Source organism: Strongylocentrotus purpuratus, unplaced genomic scaffold (assembly GCF_000002235.5).
Source record: "Strongylocentrotus purpuratus isolate Spur 01 unplaced genomic scaffold, Spur_5.0 spur5_scaffold_7, whole genome shotgun sequence".
Classification (NCBI taxonomy): Eukaryota; Metazoa; Echinodermata; class Echinoidea; order Camarodonta; family Strongylocentrotidae; genus Strongylocentrotus; species Strongylocentrotus purpuratus.
Genome location: NW_022145613.1, coordinates 391478 through 414101, shown reverse-complemented (window position 1 = coordinate 414101; position 22624 = coordinate 391478). Strand labels below are relative to the sequence as shown.

General features: G+C 35.8%; 1 protein-coding gene across 4 annotated transcripts; it reads right to left on the bottom strand.

Moving 5' to 3' along the window:
• LOC576378 (serine/threonine-protein kinase 4) lies at positions 1-22601 on the bottom strand. Of its 4 annotated transcripts, none has more exons than XM_011668987.2 (14): positions 22440-22601; positions 20174-20266; positions 19547-19727; positions 18795-18857; positions 18035-18199; positions 17443-17610; positions 16126-16263; positions 15533-15646; positions 14664-14693; positions 12772-12801; positions 10051-10243; positions 7517-7780; positions 6754-7022; positions 1-770 (listed from the first exon to the last, which is right to left on the bottom strand). In XM_011668987.2, the coding sequence occupies exons 1-14, from the start codon at positions 22451-22453 to the stop codon at positions 612-614; spliced, it is 1881 nt and encodes a 626-aa protein (XP_011667289.1). In that variant the 5' UTR covers positions 22454-22601; the 3' UTR covers positions 1-611. The 4 variants fall into 4 exon arrangements, with proteins under 4 accessions (XP_011667289.1, XP_011667292.1, XP_030830134.1 ...); XM_011668990.2 differs by having other exon boundaries at positions 6847-7022; XM_030974274.1 differs by lacking the exon at positions 14664-14693.
• Positions 22602-22624: the final 23 nt, after the last annotated feature.

Below are 22624 nucleotides of genomic sequence, written 5' to 3'. Positions count from 1 at the left end.
TTTCGGTCTGCAAAAGTTAGGTTTAATTCTGATAGAATACCCTGATTGCCCATACTCACTATAGTAGGTATGCAATAGTATTAGATCATGTCCTTCACAATACGGCTAGACGAAGATGAAGTCATCCATGATAACTCTTAGAAAATATCCCAAGAGTTTTCATGGATGACTCCATTGTGTACTGGTATTGGGAAGGACATGATCTAATACTATCGAATAACTACTATAGTAAGTGGTTTTTGTTTAACGTAGCTTATTATTCAATATCTAAGCCGATTTCTGAATGCTTAAAAGCTTTTCATGTATCTTCTGGCTAGCCTGGTTCTTTACATTGAACTGCCTGGTTTAACATTAGTCTGCATTCAAGACTATCAGTTTTGTTTGTTATGTCTATTGAATCATCAATTTAAATTCAATATGATTTGCCAGCTTAGAACATTTTTTATCAAAGAGCAAAAATGTAATTGATTTAATTACATACCCTTTGAAGTTTGAACTCTGTTGCTTGTTAACTAGCAGTCGGGACTCCATCTATTTATACATCATTGATTGTAAAATAAAAAGGAAACAAACAAATATGACACAGAATTTGAGATGAATAAGACTGATCATTAAAAGTGTTGTGTTCTCTTCCTTTTGACTTCCATAGCTTCAATGATTGGTCTTCTCTTCTCTTGATATCGTTTCCTCAGCTCCTCTATCTCTGCTTCCATCTGGGGGTCAAGGGAAGTTAATCTCTCACGAAGTTCATCTATTGACAGTTGCTTCAACTAAAACAAAGTGGAAAAACAAAGATTAGCACAGGAATATAAAAAATACCCTATTAATTAGATAACATATATTGAAGTAGATACCATTCATGTATTAGACCTATATTAAAGTCATTCCTGCATGTTCTGGACTATAATATCTTCATTATAATATCAGATATCATGTGAAATGACCTCTGTATACTTTGACATATGAACTAATGACCCTAACATATATGTTGAGGTCAACTCCCAATGCTGATGCCCCATGACCTGCTTGCTGTCACAGCACATCCTATCACAGTTCAGCTTGGAAGAGAGATCCGTCTCATCAAAGTCAAGGTCAAGATGCACGCTGGTAGCAATCTTGAAGTTTATACCTGAATGTTTAAGCTAGGTCGAACAGAAAGAACTTTAGTAGCTGAGGCATAAGAACTACAGTAATTACAACAATAATAATGATTGGATTTATATAGTGCCTTGTGCTGTTCCTCAGTTTATTAACAAATAAAGGACATTTGTAGAGGTATGTTTTCAGATGATTTTGAAGAAGTCAAGTACACCATGTTAAAAAGGTACTGTATGTAGTCATGTATCTTAAAGCTCCTCTAAAGTATTGGGAGCCCCAAACATTTGATGGCAAATTTTTACTTCAATTGTGTCATAATGGGAAAGAGGATGTCACTTAAGACACACTGCTGCAACGATTTCCCCCAAAAATGTGTTTGAAGGCAAATATTGAAAACAGAATACATAATTTGTCTTAAAATACATTTTTTTTTTTGGGGGGGGGGGGAAATCTTTGCAGTAGTGTCAGTGTGTCTTTAATGACATCCTCTTTCACATTGTAATACAATTTAAGCAAATTTTTGGCATCAAATGTTGGGCTCCCAACACTTAAAGGTACTATGTCCCATTTGCAGGCCAAAAAAATGAAAAGGTTAATTTCCAACGGCATTTGAAAGATAATACTAATTTAGAACTCCCCTTAAAAAATGGGGGCTTGAAAATGTCTTTAAGTTGGAAAATAACGACTATTAGTTGTCAAATCGACTTAGGAGCTATAGAGCCAATAAGTAATAGTCTTGATTTCCAGACCATTGTACTGCATGGTTGTACGTTTTATGCGGCGCAAAGATTTGATCAGTTTAATTTTGGCCACTACAATAAGTGGGTTATTGATGTAGACAAATGCTCATGTACCCTTTACAGCTCATTTTATGTGTGTTATTACCAAAGAAGGAAAAAGGCCAGTGTCTGACAGTGAAGTCTAGCAAGTAAATGGGTTTCCTTGCATAATTTGGATATTCGGAGCAGGGCTCAAATTAATTTTTTGTCCACGGGGGCTCTTCCCCCGAAAAAAGAGCCCCCGTGAGCCTTCTCACGGGGGTTCTTTTATTACTGACGGGGGCTCTTTTTTATACAAATATCCATTTAATTGGCTATGATACTCCTCAATTATTTGCTATTTCATCATTATCATTTCAATCGGCATTTTCCATCTTACAAATTTACAAGCTACATAGCTGTTAGTGGCCTGTGTATATAATATATACGCATACAACACTGATCTTTATGTCTTTAACGTGACATATCTTCTTCTCCCCTTGCAAACGAAAAAGAAAACATGGTCATTAAAAGGGATTAAGCGACAAATAATGATTGTGATTCAAATTGATGCGAATATTTGTTTGAATAAGCACTGCTATTCACCCGAATCTTCTTTGTAAAAACAACTTTTACAAATCTCAGCCATGCTTACTGAGTTGAGACGTTCCATTCAATCTAAAATACCCATTACATAATACACTTCTCCTAATCTCAAAGTGATCTTACAGCACAGTGGCAGAAATGCATGGCTGAGATTTGTAAAAGTCGTTTTTACAAAGAAGATTCTGGTGAAAAGCATTGCTTATTCAAAAAAATCCTTGCATCAATTTGAATCACAATGATTATTTGTCGCATGGTCCTTTTATTAAATAACCTTGTTTTCTGTTTTGTTTGCAGAGGGAGAAGAAGCTATGTCACGTTAAGAAATCATAAAGATCAGTTGTATTATGCGTATATGATACCAGAACAAAATGATTATCAGAATGTCATTTTGGAATACCTCTATACAAATACCACATTGTCTTTAGTCCGTATCAGTATTAGTATGATCCAATATAAAGCTATTATTCTTTATTTAATTCAGTATAATGCTTTTCCTCAAAAATAGTTTTGCTATTTTTTTAGGGTCGAGACGCTAAGAAATGGTTTCAAATGTACATTACACGAACCCTGAACCATTGCAAAATGATGGTGGTTCTCTCTCTCTCTCTCTCTCTTTATTTTAATTATGCATTATCAACTACATATAAAGCAGCAACCAAAAACTTAGGGTTATCTGAGATAGGTGAAAGTAAGAGTTAAAAAGAAAGTCATGCTAAAACGGCGCTTCACTTCCCACCGCCCCCTGAAAAAAATAAAATAGATTAGTAGTCCTCCTCTTCAGAATCCACCTCCCCCCCCCCCCCCCCCCCGCTTTAATATCACATTTTCACTTGGCAGCCCAAGGGGGCCGGGGGTGGGAGGAGGGGGTTAAACCCCCTACCCACCCCCCCCCCCCCTGCCGCAGATCTGCCCATGTTACCATATCATTCCACGACATTTTGGTCTTCCTCTTCTCCTCAAAAGGGACTTTTAGATATGCGTGGACGTGGACGTGTTACGTCCTTTTAAAGCACTGGCAATCACATGTGACGTCCTTTTAAGCACTGGCAGTGCCTTAGAAGGAGGTCACACGTTGCAGTCCACGTTCTCATCGTGCAAATCTAAAAGTCCCTAATATTGATTTACTGGTCGAGGTTCATTATTTGCTGACAACGAAAAACTTCTCCAGGCCATGACCATATGTTTCTGCCCTTGCCCGATCGCCTCCAGCTCCAGCAGACATGGCGCGGCAGCGTGCGCACGCACCGCTACTAACTAACGGCGCAGTAGGCCTATAACCACTGCTGACGGCGGCACTGCACTGCGAGCTGAATCGCTAATAATAGGCCTACTCATAAAACGAGAAATCTTGCACGCTAATCTTAGTTCCATTTCATTGGTTTAAGGTTTGAAAATTGAAACTCAATATTGTGTTAAAGTTATAACAGAAAAGATTATCTTTATTTTATAATTCCACCGGGGCGATTTTTAATTTTGATAGAGAAACTGATTACATCATTGGAGAGTATGGTTCAAACCATGGTTCAAACCATGGTTCAAACCATGGTTCAAACCAGTCTAAGGGTACGTGGGTGTGAACATGGACCTATTACGAATGGACATTCATCGTTTTCTTAACGAATTCATTGTGATTGCTCCATCAGTGTCGTCTCAATACCATTCAGTACATGTTTCTTCACTTTGATCTAATGAGGGTCACCGCCCATAAGCCAGGACAGAATCAAGATAGTGATTTTAAACATGTTAATCTACATGCGCAGAAGATAATAAATCGCTGAAATCATGGGAAATCGATGTGCACTTCTGGTTAATAATTGGAAATTGTTGTTCCGTGTACTGTTTTCTATTTTTGAAAAACATGTTGATATTACCAGATAGGTTTTATTTGGATTGTTTGTGATTTAAAATCCTGTTTTCCCCAGTTTCCTCATAATATTCCAGAATTACAACGCACAGGGCTATAAAGATCATGGCCTTCTAATTGTTTTATAAGGTCATTGGTGTGTGCAAAAGTGTGCGAATCAGTAATAATAAATTTCATATCACCAAAATCGTCTGCTTTTCAACTTTGCTGCTCCCCATTGGGGATGTTTTTATTTAAGACACACTCTTACAGAGCACACCATCCAAGTAAAACCCAAGAGAGGGAAACTGCTCTTTTGTCAGTGCCCGAAAATGCTTACGCAGTCGTTATTGGTAAAACAGCTGAATGTTCTCATTAATATGCACATAATCAGAAGGTGGTGACTATCATTGGATCAAAGAAAGAATCACAGTTGAATGTTCAGCAGTAATATGTCCATGGTGTCAACTACCTTGATTATGTAATCTCCACATTCCAAGGCCTATTCAGCTTGTGAGAATCATTGTTAGTATAATCCATGCAAACAAATAAGAATGAATGTAATCCATGCATGGATAGCTGACATGTTAATAAAGAGTGCTAGCATCAAAGACGTAATGATCTCTCTCAGATTGTGATAAACAAATATTTTACAAAAGAAATTCTCAGAAAGTTTTCAAATGATTAATTTTGTTTGGGTAACATAAACTCAATAGGACTTCAAGCTTTTCACTGTTGTCTAAAGAAAGTTTTTTTTCATGGTGTTTTTCTTCCATGGGAGACAAAAGGGCAATCCAACCTTTGTAATAATTTCATTTGTATGAAAGCAGAAAATAAGAGAGCCACAAGGTGAAAGTTTGAAATAAACGTGACTAATAATAAGAATTTTATAAGTACTTGAAATATGATATCACTAAAACTATGCAAATGTCAGATTGGCAATATGGGTACTGGATTGTGACATTGTTGTGGTATTGTTGTACAAAATTGTTATAAATTTTTGTTTTTCTCCCAAGTGCCTTCACCCTTTAATAGGGCACTACTCAAAATATATTGTGGATCACATATTTTTAAAAGAAATTCTGAAAGGAAAGACAGTCATAGATTTTTGAAAAATTGAAATTTTAGTCATTTTTGGGACCAAATGTGAAATTTGTCTGCCAGTACATCACAGAGATATTACAGATTTCAGTCAATTTGAAGTGCCCATATGTTTAGTGATTACAGCTTTCAAATTTTGTGTCTGATTTCGTTCAAACTGTCACCAGTCTGCTTCTCTGATTTTTCTAGTTTCTTTTAGAGTAGTTTGCTATTAGGGTTGGATTTCCCTTTCAATATAGAGTATACTGCCCTCTCTGCTACGATTATACTGCCCTCTCTGTTATGATTCAGACAGTGAGGAGTGAATGAAAAGGTACAATTAATTTGCTGCACTGACAGAAAGCTAAAATAGCCCTGCTATACTTCTACAGTTTGAAAGGTTAGTTCTGACATCATACTTACCTACATCAATACACTGTTAGATCAGACAAACTCACTAACTGATAATGATCGATGGCTGTTTTTAAGACACAAATTTCAAATACAGTCAAACCTGTCTATAGCAACCACCCAAGGGAAACACAAAAAGTAGTCTTTGTAGACAGGTTCCTTTAGTACATGTTTCAATGAGAAACCATTTTCAAGGGAAACAACAAACGTGGTCTTTGTGAACAGGTGGTCACTAAAGCAGGTTTGACTGTACTTCAAGATGTGATTTAATCTACATTTCTTAGCATGAAGCTTCCTTATCTTTTATATCTTTCCCACTCCCAAGATTTGTCAAGTTTCATACAGTACGTAAAAGTTTCTGGTTCAACAGCAGAAGTTTTATTTCATAACTCAAACTCAAAGACATCAAAGTTTCACATTATCTCACTCAATAATGATAAGCTCTTGATACCCACAACCCTCCATTTGTAATTCATTTCTACCCTTAGATTTATCCATCATTCCAGCTTTCAGTCACAAAATCAAATTATTCACCCCTTCATGCAATCAGTCATTATTGTATTATTCATTCAATTCATTTGTATATTCATTAAATATTCTCTTTCTCAATTGTATTTTATTCTGTTCATTCATCCAGCCATTCTGCAATGTTAATAACCTATTATAACATTTGGGTGACTATTAGATCGGTGCATGATTTATGAACAAACAATTAGGAAATCATAGAAAAATGTTAATTTTGTGTGATGTGAGTAAATGCAATTTGTTTTAAAATATATTAACAACTTTGAAACTAACATTTGATATGTCCTATTCTTTTGAAACATTACTACCATAATGGTTTAAATAATCAACTCCTTCACTGTTAGTTTATAATGAGATGTGGAATGAAATCATAATAGAGAAAATAAAATCAACAAAATAAAAATGCGATGAATGCAAAGAACTAAAACTCACAAAATCAAAGTCCATCTCGCTGAATGGCCGATGGAGGAATAGCGGTGGTTTTGGGGGCGGGGCTTCTTGATTAGCAGGGGGAGGAGCACTCACCCGATGGTTGCCAGGGGCAATGTGCATAGGGGCATTAGAGGGTACCGTGGGTGCGTTTGATGGATTGATAGGAGGTGTAACAGGAGATGATATCTTGGCTTGTTTAGCTTCTTCTTGTCTCTCATAATGTTCAAGGTATTGAGGTTTGTATGCATCTGCTTTGGCTGTATCTGTCCCTACAAACAAAACATAACAAAACAAATATATCACGGTTTACACAGAATTAACCTAATCAATCAAATCACATGTTAGATAAATCCATTGTGCATAGAGTTAGCAACCTTCTGGGTCTGGCTCTAAGAAGATGGTATTATGAAAAGGGCAATTGTTGTAATAACCTTTAAATATTTGAAATTTTCAGTGGGCGATAAATGAAAGGAATTTAAATTACGAAAGAGATTTAAAGAGAAGGTCGTAACTGGAGAGAGGTGAAAATTCTCGGAAAAGAACATACCCGGTAATACCATTATATCAAATTGGAAATTCTTATCATCTCATCAAATTACTTTCATTAAAAAAAAAAACATGTGCTTATGAACACTGTATCATTTATGCTCATAAAAATGATTGTGATGATCTTTGAATGCATTAATAAAATATTCTTTATTGTGAAACAATTATCCTGAATATTAATCACAAAATGGTGGTTGTTTTGTTACTGATTACTTACTCTTCATTGTTCCATCATTGCCTGAATCATCATCATCATTAATAACCATGGTACCCATGTTGGATTCTAGATCATTCAAGCTACCATGATTAATCATTGTCCCACTATCATGATCCACCATCGTCCCACTATCATGATCGATCATTGTTCCACTGTGGTGGTCGACCATCGTCCCACTATCGTGATCGATCATCGTACCGCTATCGTGATCAACCATCGTGCCGCTATCGTGATCGATCATTGTCCCATGTTCTATCATGGTCCCTAAACAAAGAAACAACATACATGTTCATCAAGCTTTATGAAATAGAACAATCTAATCATGATATGTGAGATTAAAAGAAACAATTTTGCAAGACTCACTATATGTTGAGAGGTAACCCAATGATACTGATAATATTCCATACTCCATTTATATAAGCTTATATTCTTTTACTTTTCGTCATACACACTCAGTTTTTGTTTTAACTTTCATGAAAATTCAAGGAGGACATTGCATCTGGACATGAATGTATTTTCAATGTGTTTTCATCTGTAACCAACAAGTTAATACCTGAAAACAGTTTTACAAAATACATTCAACAATCTAAATTAGTTTTATTTAAACAGGTAAAACTGCATACCCTCCAAAAAATCCTATACCACATCGAGGATCAATTTTATCAATCTTTTCCTTCATTTCTCTACCATGTGAATACTACCGACAACCTTAAACCTTGCTAGAAGTTTGTTTGACACAGCTATACAAAAACTCATCAATGGTACATACAAGGGTACTTTGGGGGTAAAGGCTTTCAAATATTTGAATAAAGTAGAGTGTGTTTTTTTTTAATGAAGGAAATCTGAAAGTAGATTCCACAGTCTGGGAGTACCTCTGGTAGGAGCTGTCCTGTAAAAAGTGGTTGCCCCTCTGAAGGAAGCAAGGAGAAGAGAGCACGGCTCAAAATACACGAGGGCGATGGGCGATTGCAAAATTAAAAATCGCCCCGTGGAATTATAAAATAACTAGATGGAATTCGACTGCGCGCAGTCGAAAATGATGCCTCCGTCATAGAGCAATTTTACAAACCGAAACGGAAGAAATTTTTCAAATTCAAGTTCAATTGTAATCCATTAACATGTTCTCAGAATATCGTGATTACAAGCAATTTCTCATAAACATATATGACCCTTTGATCTTTGACCTCATGACCCTAAAATCTACTCAGTTCATTGGCTCTGCAAGATTTCCTGAGTTAAATAGTAATCCATCTGTCAGTTCTAATGAGAATGCGTCCACAAGCTATTTTTGCATACATAATGAGCCCATGACCTTTGATCTTATGAACCATTCATTGGCTCTGCAAGATACATAAATGATCTAAGTTTGGCAGGAATCCATCAATCTGTTCTAATGATAATACGATCACAAGCTATTTTTGCATACATAATGAGCCGCATGACCTTGACCTTTACCTCATGACCCCAAAATCTAATCAGTTCATCAGCTCTGCAAGTAACATACATGACCAAAGGTTGGCAGGAATCCATCAATCGGTTGTTCAGATAACGCGATCACGAGCTGTTTTTGCATACATAATGTGCGCTGTGACCTTTGACCTCGTGACCCCAAAATCTAATCAGTTCATTGGCTTTGCAAGATACATACATGACCAAAGTTTGGCAGGAATCCATCAATCGGTTCTTCAGATAACGCGATCACAAGCTGTTTTTGCATACATAATGAGCCCTGTGACCTTTGACCTTTGACCTCGTGACCCCAAAATCTAATCAGTTCATCAGCTCTGCAAGATACATACATGACCAAAGTTTGGCAGGAATCCATCAATCGGTTGTTCAGATAACGCGATCACAAGCTGTTTTTGCATACATAATGAGCCCTGTGACCTTTGACCTTTGACCTACGTGCTCCAAAATGTAATCAGATTGTTTTCTTATAGTGATACACACTATCACTAAGTTTGAAGTTTAAATCTCCAGTGGTTCTTGAGATATCATGATAACAATCTCAATGTATGGAATTTCATAAGTTGACCTCTGTGACCCTTGACCTTTGACATACGTGCTCCAAAATCTAATCAGATCGTCTTCCTATGGTGATACATACTATCCTTAAGTTTTAAGTTTAAGTCTCAAATGGTTCTTGAGATATCGCGCTAACAAACTCAATACAAGGAATTTCATAAGTTGACCTCTGTGACCTGTGACCTTTGACCTACGTACTCCAAAATCTAATCAGATCGTCTTCCTATGGTGATAAATACTATTCCCGAGTCTTAAGTTTAAATCTTAAATGGTTCTTGAGATATTGTGATAACGGTCAAACGGGACGGACGGACGGACGTACGGACGGACGTACGGACGTACGGACGGACGTACGGACGTACGGACGGACGTACGGACGGACAACCCGAAAACATGATGCCTCCGGCACCACCTTCGGTGGCGGAGGCATAAAAATTATCTTTTCTGTTATAAATTTAGCACAATATTGAGTTTCTGGAGGAAGCAAGGAGAAGAGAGCCTGCACTCACCGCTATCATGATCAATCATAGTACCGTGTTCTATCATAGTCCCACTGTCTATGTCTGTGACATCATCATGTTCAATGAATGTATTAGCTGTATTACCAGCTGAGCCACTGATGATAATAGTACCGCTATCATCTTCATTCATCACAGGAGGTCTCCCTCTGACCATCGTTCCACTGTCAACATCATCTTCATCCTGTAACCAGACAGATCAAATAGCAGATGCACAGATATTAATATACTTGTTACAATACTATTCTATTCTATGCAATGAAACAAAAGGTTTTGATAAATTTTGATTATTTAATCTATATCAAACATTGCTTCAATATGACAGTTTCTTAAGTTGTTGTGGTGATTCTGTTGAAATGAGAATCAGATTGAAATAAGCCCATTATTCAATATATGTCATGTGTCTCCAAAACTAATGTATAGTGCATACAAAACATTTGTTTATCATATTATTTTCATTTTGTATGTCGTTGTTGAGGATACCCTACATTAAAATATGTAACGTAACTCGCTGGGCTGGTAAGAAGGCATCATAGAAAGGACAGGGCCGGCGTGAGTTGGAAGTGTGTGCGGATCGTGGTTTAATTTGAAATAATTTTTTGTTTTTTGTTTTTGTAGACTATGACTAATATTATATTAAAATGAGATTGGAAAAAGAAAGAAAAAATAATAATTTTATCAAGACATTATAAGAAAGAGATGCGATGAAATTGGCAACAATAGTCACATTTGACTAATAGCCATTATAATACCAAACGAACAACAACAATATACTAAATAAAGGGCTTGTTTCTATATGATTTCTATTTTATCAAGACTGTTACATTGTTACACATCAGGGCTAGCTGAAGTGATGGTCCATAAGCTTGCTTTCACATATTCTAATAATTAAAAAAATAATAATGATAAAAGTATGGTAACTCGATATAAAACTGCAAAATGTATCAAACTGACAGATTCAAGTATTTAAAAGAACACATAATACTGTCTCTTTGATTTTCCACTAATGATATTATATGCAATACCGGTATACAAGTAGAATGGACAATTAAAGGCCAAAAACAGAGTTCAAATCTGATGGGGATGCACTTGCAATACTTTTTCCTTGAACAATTGTGATTACTCACATCATTTGAGGGATGAATTTGCAGTTTGCTTTACATTACATTTTGGCTACACATATTAAATAGTAGAGCCACAATATGAGCTTTACCTCTGGAGCATTGTACAATGAAAACACACTCTAATCATTTTTATTAGGGCCCACTCAGACCCATGATGGTAAATCACTTATAAAAATATGAAACATAGATTAGGGTGGGTGGGTGGGTACAATGTGTTTCACACATTGGCATATTATAATACATGAACAGGCAGTACGCTTAATGTCCTTTGTTGCTCACGGCTACATGTAAGTTTTGGTTTTTAACCGGCATATTATTGCCCATTGCCATTCACATACATTTCTTTTACACTCTTTTTAAATGCTCTTTTCCATGTGACGTCTGGATGAGGCTTTATAGAGCAATGAAAGCAAATTAAATCAAACAAAGCCTTGCCTTCCTAGCCCCAGTTCATTTCTGGATGATTCTATGCCATGTGTCCCGAACAACATATATGTCTCTTTTTTTTTGTACACCTATTTCACCCCAAAGTGAACAAAATAATCTTGACATGAGCTTTTAACAATGTTTGGGATACCTGAAAGAATCCTTAGTCTGTGGTCACATCAAGATATTTTCATTTATTTGATGAAATCAATGGATAAATGTCATGTTCCACAGGACACATTGCAAGGAATCTCCCTTTTGCTTGCAATACGGTATTATGATTAAATTTTGCAAATGTACTTGCTGAAAGAGAGAGATAAAGAAAGGAAAATAATGAAGTCTACATATGTAAATAAAAAAAATCTTAATAATAAGAAAATACATACATTTTACAATTAAATAAGAGATGGTATAAAATAAAGACACAATGAAATAAATTACTTTTGGATCAGAGAAATCAAATGCACTTCCCAGTCAATATGAACATTTCTATTTCTCATTCATGATCACATGATTTAGCATTGTGATCTTAACCAATATGATAGTGCTCAGACCTTATTCTGAAGATTGCACCCAAAAGCATAGGTTCTTAAAACAATCTAAACTTTTTTGATCCTAAATTCTTTATTGCAGAAATGGAAAGGCAGAGCAAGATTTATAATAAAATTGCAATTCATACAACAGAGCCTAAACAGGCTACTTAAGAATGAACTGGAAAAAAAATGCATCCACAGTTAGACATTTCAACATGATTATCACTAGTTCACATACACATTTAGAAAGAAATAAAAATGCTAGAACGTGAAAGAATATGCATTCCATGACAATGAAACTTCAGTCAACCAAATTAAAATATGATTGTCAAAATACTGTACAGTTAAAAAAATAATGGTATGAAGTTTGCTTTTAAAAAATGAGGACAGATGCACAATTGGGTCAGTTTACATTATATTCAAAAGGTGGTTTTTGAGTCAAATGCATACAAACTACAAAAACATGCAAACTAAAAATCTACTGATCAGTTCTGTAGAATAAAATACACACATGTCTGTATGGAGTCAAATGAAATTTAGAAACATGCAATGCTGAAAACAAACTTTCTGATTGATATGAAGCATTCCCTGGGCTGATTCATTTGCATATTAGATTCTGATTGGCTTACCAGTCTACCCTCTGTATCTTCCTCCTCCTCCTGGTTAGTAGTCATGGCAACCAAGTAGAAAGAATGTAACATTATCAATCGCCATCTTTAAACTTTTTTTTAATACTTTATAGAATAACCTATTGTTTGACAACCCTAAATAAATCTATCATTTTTTTTCTAAAAAAAAATGTCATAAACAAACTTTCAAGAGTATACATGTACATGTAACTGATATTCTAAATGCTTTGTTCATAAAAGTTGGCATGAAATACCTTCCATGGGAAATTTTGTTCTCTCTAAAGGTGGCGGATTCTATAATAAAGCCTTTCTAGGTCCTAACACATAGTTTAACATGTAATTCCTGCGCGACATTTACCGGCAATAACACAGAAAGGATTGAGATGTTTTCTAATCATATATTTTGCAATTCTGAAATATAGCTTCAAGATGTTTATTTATCCAGATTATCTACTTGTGACAAGACACGTATATACATGTCCATGCAAGTGCACCAATAAATACACAAACTTCTGGCATGTCCTCTAGAGAGCAAAGCATCACTCATGAATATCAAACTAACTAAAGTGTGTCAAGGAATATCGAGATATGTGATGTGGAGTTGCTCTATCTCAGGTTCTGTAAGACTTGGTCCGGGTAATATGATACACTGAATATCTCTAGGTGGCAGATTCTAAATGGACTGTTCTATTTATAATCAAAATTTCCACACAACTGCGCCAGGAGTGTCATTTTTGACAGACATGGTGCACTATAAATGTTCACTACTATTATTATTATTATTAATTCACAAATGTTGAATAAATCCCCTATCCAATCATTTTAAAGAGTATGTATTGTCTAGCATGTTACAGTGATTGATGAAGGGGAAACCACATGTCCTTTACAACAAACTATCAAATTTCATCCTAAATAAGATTCTTTTATTCAAAAAGTTATACATCATGCTCAAGATGCATTACGTGCAAGGAGAATTCAAAGTTGAGTTTCTCAACAATGTTCTACTCTCAAGATTGGGATATAGTGCACACCTACAAGTTGTCATTATAGATACCTATACCTTTTAACCACATTGAAAATAATTGTAATAATCCCCTTAGCCCCTGTGTTGAAGAATGATTTTCTCCTCCCCCTTCCCCATTCTCTTTCTCTCTCTATCTTTCTTATTAGATCCTTTCTAATTTTCTCACTTTCTTCAATACAATCAGCTAGAATGCTTAACATACAGATAGATATACAGTATGAGTAAATGTAAATGCACTTATCTTTTAGAAGTCATATTCTTAAATATCTTACTTTCAGCATACCACATCTATGAAAGCATGCCCTAGGTCTTTGAATAGAACCAAAATATATTTGGTTGCTCCTTTTTCTTTTAGATATCATTAAACACATAACAATCTTTGGTAAAACTTACAAATGCAGACTCATATAGTACCCTATTTTCACATAAGGACCCTATGCACATTCTATAATGTTGTCATTACATGTATATGTATATGTATATACATGAATATATATATAGGCGTGAAGAAAACAGTCTAGGAACGTGAGATGTATATATATATTTATATACAAATGTTGGGTTTTTTTAAAACAGAAACATTTAAAGGTTTGATTGTGGCATATCATAATTAGGTAACAGGTAATCCTTCCTGAAAGTATGATATTAATGTTAAATTAAGCTATGTGGCCATCGTGATGCATGGACTTAATTGCACAATAAGAATATTCCTATTTGTGTATCTTTGTATGCTTTATACTTTCTTTCTCTTATCTTAAATGTGTCACTAGACAGTAATACCAATCTGATATAATGGATAGGGGACCTCTATTGTGTATTATGCTGAAAGATTCCAAGATTCTTGCATTCTATGCATGCACAGCCTTACCACAATGGTGTACATATCATCTTCAAAATCCTGAGAAAACCAATATGTTAGGAAGAAATACATATTGCATGTTATTACATACAGAATTATCATTGAGTTCTATGTATTAAACTGAAGATGATGACATTTCACAGCACACATCGTTTAGTAGAATGAATCTTGAGTTCTGGTTTTGACATGTTATACATTTTCACAAAATCTAAAAAAATATTCAACAATGAAAATTAACTAATTGGTCAAAAATATCTAGTACAAATAATAAATTTGAGCAAGAAGCACAAGAAAAGAAGGACAGGAAGATAGAGTAACATGAGAAAGAGGATAAGGAGATGAAGAAGAAAAATAACAAGAAGAAGAAGAAGTAGTAGAAGAAGAAAAACAAGAAGAAAGAGAAGAATAAGAACAAGAAAAAAAGACTACAAAAAAAAAAAATTGTCTTCAACATTTACGGTAATTTTTTTTGGTGGTGAAAATCAATTTTCTGTCTTTACCAGAACTCGTGTTCACCTCAAAGTCTCTTGATAAATGGATGGACAACATTCAACTGGAGAAATGATGGATACACTGAATAATACCTACACCTCATAGATCCCAAGAAGTCCAAATGACTTGGAACTGTTCAAGCAACCCACATGGTACCGATGGGACAGACGGATGGATGGACAACTCAAATACAAAATACCTCTAGTACCAAAGTGATAGAGACATAACATGTTCATGTGGATAATGAACAGATGGATGGAGGCTCCCACAAAATGATGCCTATACATATCTGACTTCTTGGAGCTAATCTCTAGGTTCCACTACACACAAAGGAAAAGAAACCCTCTAATGAGTTGAGACAATCATATTGCTATGACAATACTTACTGATCCTTCATCATCGTCATCTTCCTTGAGCTTTTCTCTCTCTCTGATACAATTGGCCTCATTGATGATGGCATTGAGAATAGATACTGGTTTAGCGTCCCTTACAAATGGATGCTATAGAGAGAAAATAATTCATCAAGATAGACACATCAGTGCATGCATGTAGTAACACAAACATCATTTTCAATTTTATATTATAAAAACTAGATGGATCTTCGACTGACCCTAAAATCTAATTAGTTCTTTGGCTCTGCAAGTTACATACATGACCCAAGTTTGGCGGGAATCTATCAATTGGTTCTTGAAAAAACGTGACATATGGAGGGACAGACAAACCGAGGCATAAACAGTATATCTTCCTCTCCTAATATCAAATTGTTGAAGCCAAACTTGGTAATACATGTATGTTTAGTTGATCAAGTCTGAAACAAGTAACAAGTATAAAACTATTAAACTATGAAAATAAAATTGGGACTTCCTTTAGGAGGAAACATTTGAAGTTATACTACAGATTTGCATGATAGATTACCCAACTTACATCTTTCATAATCATTTGAGGTAATCTGATGATTGATAGTAGGATCAAGACTAACCTGTAATAAATCTGTAGCTGTAGCTCTGTCTTCAGGGCTCTTTATGAGGCACTTGGAGGTGAAATCAATGAAGTCTTGGGACCACTTCTCTGGATCTCTGAACGTAGGAGGTGGCTTCGTTGGGATCATGAAGATTGCCTGTATGAGATGAGAAACAAGGGCGCATGAATAAACAATGTGGGCCTGCTGTGATCAAGTCGCAATCAAGAGCAATGTACACTAACCTATGTACACAGAGCTTTCAGCTGCTAGAGTAGCTTATGAATACCATTCAAACAAACATGTCCTCTGACTTAACCCCATGACTATCATCTGTAAGAGGCTGGCACACTCTCATACAAAGTACTTTCTTACCCTCCGTATCTGAAGAACAGTTTAATAATTACCCCCATCCCACAATAGACCGTTCCATACACACTCTCTTCCTTCCGAGCACTATTCCATACTTAGTCCAACCACGGAACATTCTATACTTACTCTCATAGGGTGTATCTCTGCATATGGTGGTTTTCCCTCAGCCATCTCTAATGCTGTGATACCTAATGACCAGATATCAGCCTTGCAATCATGGCCAATCTCCTGGAGATTTGATACCCTAAGTATTATTCTATACTTACTCTCATAGGGTGTATCACTGCATATGGTGGTTTTCCCTCAGCCATCTCTAATGCTGTGATACCTAATGACCAGATATCAGCCTTGCAATCATGGCCAATCTCCTGGAGATTTGATAACCCAGGTATTATTCTATACTTACTCTCATAGGGTGTATCTCTGCATATGGTGGTTTTCCCTCAGCCATCTCTAATGCTGTGATACCTAATGACCAGATATCAGCCTTGCAATCATGGCCAATCTCCTGGAGATTTGATAACCCAGGTATTATTCTATACTTACTCTCATAGGATGTATCTCTGCATATGGTGGTTTTCCCTCAGCCATCTCTAATGCTGTGATACCTAATGACCAGATATCAGCCTTGCAATCATGGCCAATCTCCTGGAGATTTGATACCCTAAGTATTATTCTATACTTACTCTCACAGGGTGTATCTCTGCATATGGTGGTTTTCCCTCAGCCATCTCTAATGCTATGATACCTAATGACCAGATATCAGCCTTGCAATCATGGCCAATCTCCTGGAGATTTGATAACCCAGGTATTATTCTATACCTACTCTCATAGGGTGTATCTCTGCATATGGTGGTTTTCCCTCAGCCATCTCTAATGCTGTGATACCTAATGACCAGATATCAGCCTTGCAATCATGTCCAATCTCCTGGAGATTTGATACCCTAAGTATTATTCTATACTTACTCTCATAGGGTGTATCTCTGCATATGGTGGTTTTCCCTCAGCCATCTCTAATGCTGTGATACCTAATGACCAGATATCAGCCTTGCAATCATAGCCAATCTCCTGGATGACTTCAGGTGCCATCCAGAATGGTGTTCCTATCACTGTGTTTCTCTTTGCCATGGTGTCCTGGAAGGGAAAAATATGTAGCCCAATTAGATCATGGTTTAACGAGGACTTGAACTTAACATGGCTTTAATTCAGATGACAAAAGCAATAGTATACATTTTAGAAAAATGGTCAAGTTCTCACTGATAGTGATAAGAATTGAGTGAAACAGTGATTATGTTCTCGGAATCCAGAGTCATGTGGCCCTGTGGAAAGATATTCTTTTCACTATAATTATGGAATAAAAGTTCATCATTAATACTCATGTTTCTTATTGTGAAAACTTGTAAAATGATGATGTTAAATATGTGCAATTTAAAAATCACATTTCACCTTGGTAGCCAATTACTTGACAATATAGAATAGCAAGAAGTGGCATATAAATTAAGGAGGACAAGTCAACATGGTCTAAATCGATGATGTAATAATGTTTTAGAGAACTTACAGTGAGCTGTCCTGCAACTCCAAAGTCTGCTAGTTTGGCATTGCCCTCGTTGTTGAGGAGTATGTTTCCTGCTTTAATGTCTCTGTGTATCTTCCTCATGAAGTGGAGGTACTCTAAGCCTTTCAGTGTGGAGTAGAGAATGGTTGCTATTTCAGCTTCATTTAACTAGATAAACAAAACAGGCATAACGAGTGAAAGACAGAGATTAGAAAAAAAGAACAAAGCGATAAAAAGGGTTAAAAAGAGATGAGGGAGGGATCAAATATAAGGGAGGTGGAGTTAGGTATGAAGAATAAAAACACAAATGCAAAAAAAAGAGAGTAAAAATAGAGCTGGAATGGGGTATATTATTACCGCAGTGGTTAAAAATATATACAAAAACAAACTCAAACATAATTCTATTCCTTTATAATGTAGTTGTCATGGTAACAAATCAATACATACTTTCCTTTTTCCCCATTCCCAATTTCATGTACTACAATAACATCCGAACAACTAAGTGGTAACTATATTCATATTTGAGGAAAACAAACAATAAAATGCAGTCAGTGTCTGTTTTATTAAAAATATATCACTGTAACAGTTACATTTCAAATGCCTATAAAGACTACATAGACTCACTAATTGTGAAATTGGGTTAGTCTAATAAAGAATAATATAAAGTTTAAACTTTACTTGAATGCTCTCTCTAAAATCTACAAGTCACTTTTACTAAGACAAAGATAGTAAACCATGTTTGAATAGCATTCATGTTACTTACTGTTTTATTTCTTCTCCTCATGATATCTGACACTGAACCTGCTCCACAATACTCCATCACAATCTGCAGGACAAAGGTTACAGCATGCAAGGAGTTAAGAGAGAAGATGAAAGTGCAGTTTAGTAATTTTGTATTATATGTACATTAAAAAAGAACAACTTTAACAATGTAGTTTCTTTCTTACTAATCATCAAACAATTTATCAAGAATTGTTGATATCCTGTGCTATCAGAGAGAAATCACCAAACTCTATTAGTAATTCATTTGAGGATTGAATGAAATAACAAAAAATAGGCCTGTGTCAAAAAGAACTCTCTGTGTCTCATAAAACTGTGGCCTATATGTACATTCCAGTGAATAAACATATCTCTGACTCTGAGTCAGGTCCTACCTCATATTGGTGATCTTCTGTCTCATATGCTCTCAGCATTACTAATATCTGTACTCTATTTTGCAAGGATATGTCATGCCAAATAAATACAAATAAATCTTTAACCATTTATATGAACCTCTCTACAGTGTCTTAAAAGCTTCCTTTAGATATAACACAAACCGCTTCAGGGAAATCACAGCGACAAATTAAAAATAGAATGTCACGTGCAGGTTACAAAAAGGACATTAAAAAGTGTGCATACTACGCCATTTAACTTATTTTGCTACAGCTGGTTTTTTGGACTTCTTTCTCTTTATTTAAATGATGCTTACCATATTATATTTGAATGAGGCTAAAAAAATAAACAAACTATTGTTACCCAGAGGTCTGTGTTCTTGAAGTAGCTTCCATAGTACTTGACAACATATGTGCTGTCACATTGCTGCATGATTGAGATCTCTTTGATGATCTCTTGTAGATCTGTATCCACTGGTACCTGTTTTATGGCCAGTACCTGCCCAGATTCCTTGTGTATTGCCTTGAACACGCTGCCATAGGAACTACAGGGATATAAGAGATACTTGTTTATTGTATAAGATGCATGGTGACTAACTCAAACAATGTTGCTTTTTGAACGTATAATAATTGAGTTTTGATGAACTAATATTATATTTTCTGGTGGAAAAAAAAATTGCTTGTATAATTTTTTCGGGAGATGCTAATGAATTTGCTCAGATAAGCTTAACACTTACAGGTGCATTGACAGATGTCTTCTTTTTCTGACCTCTATGTACACAGAATCAGCTCAAAGATATTTCACACCACATTCCTGGGTCCCATATATGGTATCCAACTGCCATATGATCTCATTAGTGTAATGAAAGAGCACAATATATTGGACAAAAATTCAATGATTACATTGGTCAATTGAAAAAAAAAATTTTTAAAGTTAATTTCATTTCTTAAAATTTCAAAATGTGTAATCATGAGGAAGCATTTTACTCACCCTTCTCCAAGCTTCTCCAAGAGATCAAAGACCTCCTCAGGTTCCTTAGTGAGTGCATCTTCACTTAGCTTCTTCAACATACACGTACCGGTACTGCAAGAAATTAACAGAACAACATTTCTTAGAATTTTGGTTTTGAAAGTTTCTACTGAATTGCAAGCAACAATGATAGGGGGAAGTAGATTCCAGGCTCAAATGGTTTTATTCAAGAAGGCATTCGTGTTGCATCTTTTGTTTTAGAAGGAGAGACCATGGTGTCCCTTCAGGATCTTCTGGGGTTGTGTGATGTATTCAGGTCTGGGTATGGCTACTTGATCTTAAATGGATTTGAAGAAGAATGAGTGCCTAGCTACTTAACATTGATTTTGTAGTGGTTGTCATTTTATTTCACTCCTTAGGTCTGATACATGGACATCTGTTCCGTATTTACCAGTGACAAATCTTGCCCCTCTGTCCTGGACACACTCTAGTTTGTCGACGTGTTTGCTTAAATAAGGATCCCATACACTACATGCATATTCTAGACGAGGTTTCTGAACCTCTTAGAAAGATTAACCAGACGGATTATGACGAATCATCCCAAGCATACAGTTGGCCTTTGTGACTTCTTTATCCACTTGGTTCTCCCAGGATAAGTTATTGGAATGTTGGTCTAATCATAAACAGGATGGACCTCCTACTAGCTTTAGCGTGTAAACCAATGACCGGGGTAATAGTATATTTGTAAAGCGCTTAGAGACATTTGTATTAAGCGCTATATAAAAATTAAATATTATTATTATTATTATTACTATTACAACATAACATGGACAATCAAATCATTAGGTTGAATCATATACCATTTTAGTACATGATTTTAATACTAAAATAGAAAGAAATTTTGTAAAATTATTTCTAAAGGTACTATTTAAGCATTTGATAGCCCAAGACTTGAAAATTTTCGGCATGAAAAAAAAAAAAACCTGCCAATTTTATTTGCCAAAATCACAGGTGCGAGGGTGTCGCTCTGATCTTCCAATCCGATCAAAGCCCCAATTGACAGGGTTAGCTGTCTATCTCAAATGAGCAGATAGCCTGCCGCTGACCTGTGTCACTCTTCTTCTTCTTCTTCTTCCTCCGTTGTTCTCGGAGATCTGCAGTTGTATTCTGCAAGCGTCAGTGTTGGTGTCTTTCGTCTCCAGCTGTTGACATTGTAGTTACAAACATTCAAGTGACCTGTGTTAACAACCAATCGTAACGATAAACAATGCGATGTAATCAAGCGCTGAGGTCTCCCTTCATTTTGAAAAAAGTCATAAAATCAGAAAATGGTTGAACTTAGTTGGCTGAATATGGTTGGCCCAAACAGTAGGCTCAAATATCTGCAAAACAAAGGAAATTTTCACCAACAAAACTTGTAAGTTCCATTCGCATTCGTTACTTATTTGTATTCAACATTGATTCATCAAATTGTTTATCATAACATTTGAAAGTTTCATACAGCGGGTTTTACAAAATATTACATGAATGTACAGTGAAAAAAATACACGGGGGCTCAGGGCGAATTTGCCCCCGAAATGCCTAAAACAGCCCCCGAAAATCAGAAAAGAGCCCCAGTAAATTTGCATAGAGTTCAATGCAAAACAAATTTTAGAGTGTTATTTTTATGAAGGCAAGCTTGAAAAGTAGCCCCCGAAAAATAAATATTAATTTTTTCCCTGTGAATGTACTGCAGTACAATGTTGCCCGGATAGTTTAATAGTAATGCTGCTATGTCACATATGTGCGGTATCGTCAATGAGGTAAAGTCAGGGCCGGACGTAGCACTTGGTAAAGTTGAATTTCATTGGCCACTTGTCTGCCCATGTAGACAGCCTGTCCAAAATCGCCTGGAGTATTTCAGTGTCATTGATCATCTTGATCACTCGGTAAATTAAAAAAATGTAAATCCCTAAAAAATGTGACATTTTAATTTTCATCTTTTGGGTTTTATTGATACTTTTTTCCTTGATTCTGCTGATATTTTGTAAGTCAAATGGCCAAAGATAATGGTTGCTTCAATAGTTTAATTTTAGATCTACTCAAAATTGTTAGCATTGCTGATCACTTGGGCCTTTTGAAGTTAGCTGCATGTATTGCAGCAAGCATTGGAAGGCTGTGCCCACACACTCAAACCCGTGTGTGGTTTGTCAAATGCCATTCAACATTCAATGCGTACTCAGTCAATGGCAATGCAAAAACACGTCACATATAAACTGATCCTTGCTCAAATGAGTCATGTTTTTACCTTGTTGAAGTCATCTTTGCCGTGATCCTGTGATAAATCTGAAAACCATGACAGATTTACATCTGTTCGGTATCAAAGACAATGGTAAAGTAAGAAAATATACCAACTTTACCAAGCCAAAACAAACCGGAAATCTTTGAAGATCGGTCACACTCTATCTCTCTCGCTGCGAGTGTTATCGTGCG

Bases quoted from the DNA above. Each gene is read 5' to 3' on its own strand.
- LOC576378 (XM_011668987.2), bottom strand. The intron at 17,611-18,034 runs GTAAGTTCTCTA...TTTCCCTTCCAG, and splicing joins GAGTTGCAGGACAGCTCACT to GACACCATGGCAAAGAGAAA. The intron at 10,244-12,771 runs GTAAGCCAATCA...GTCTGGTTACAG, and splicing joins AAGATACAGAGGGTAGACTG to GATGAAGATGATGTTGACAG.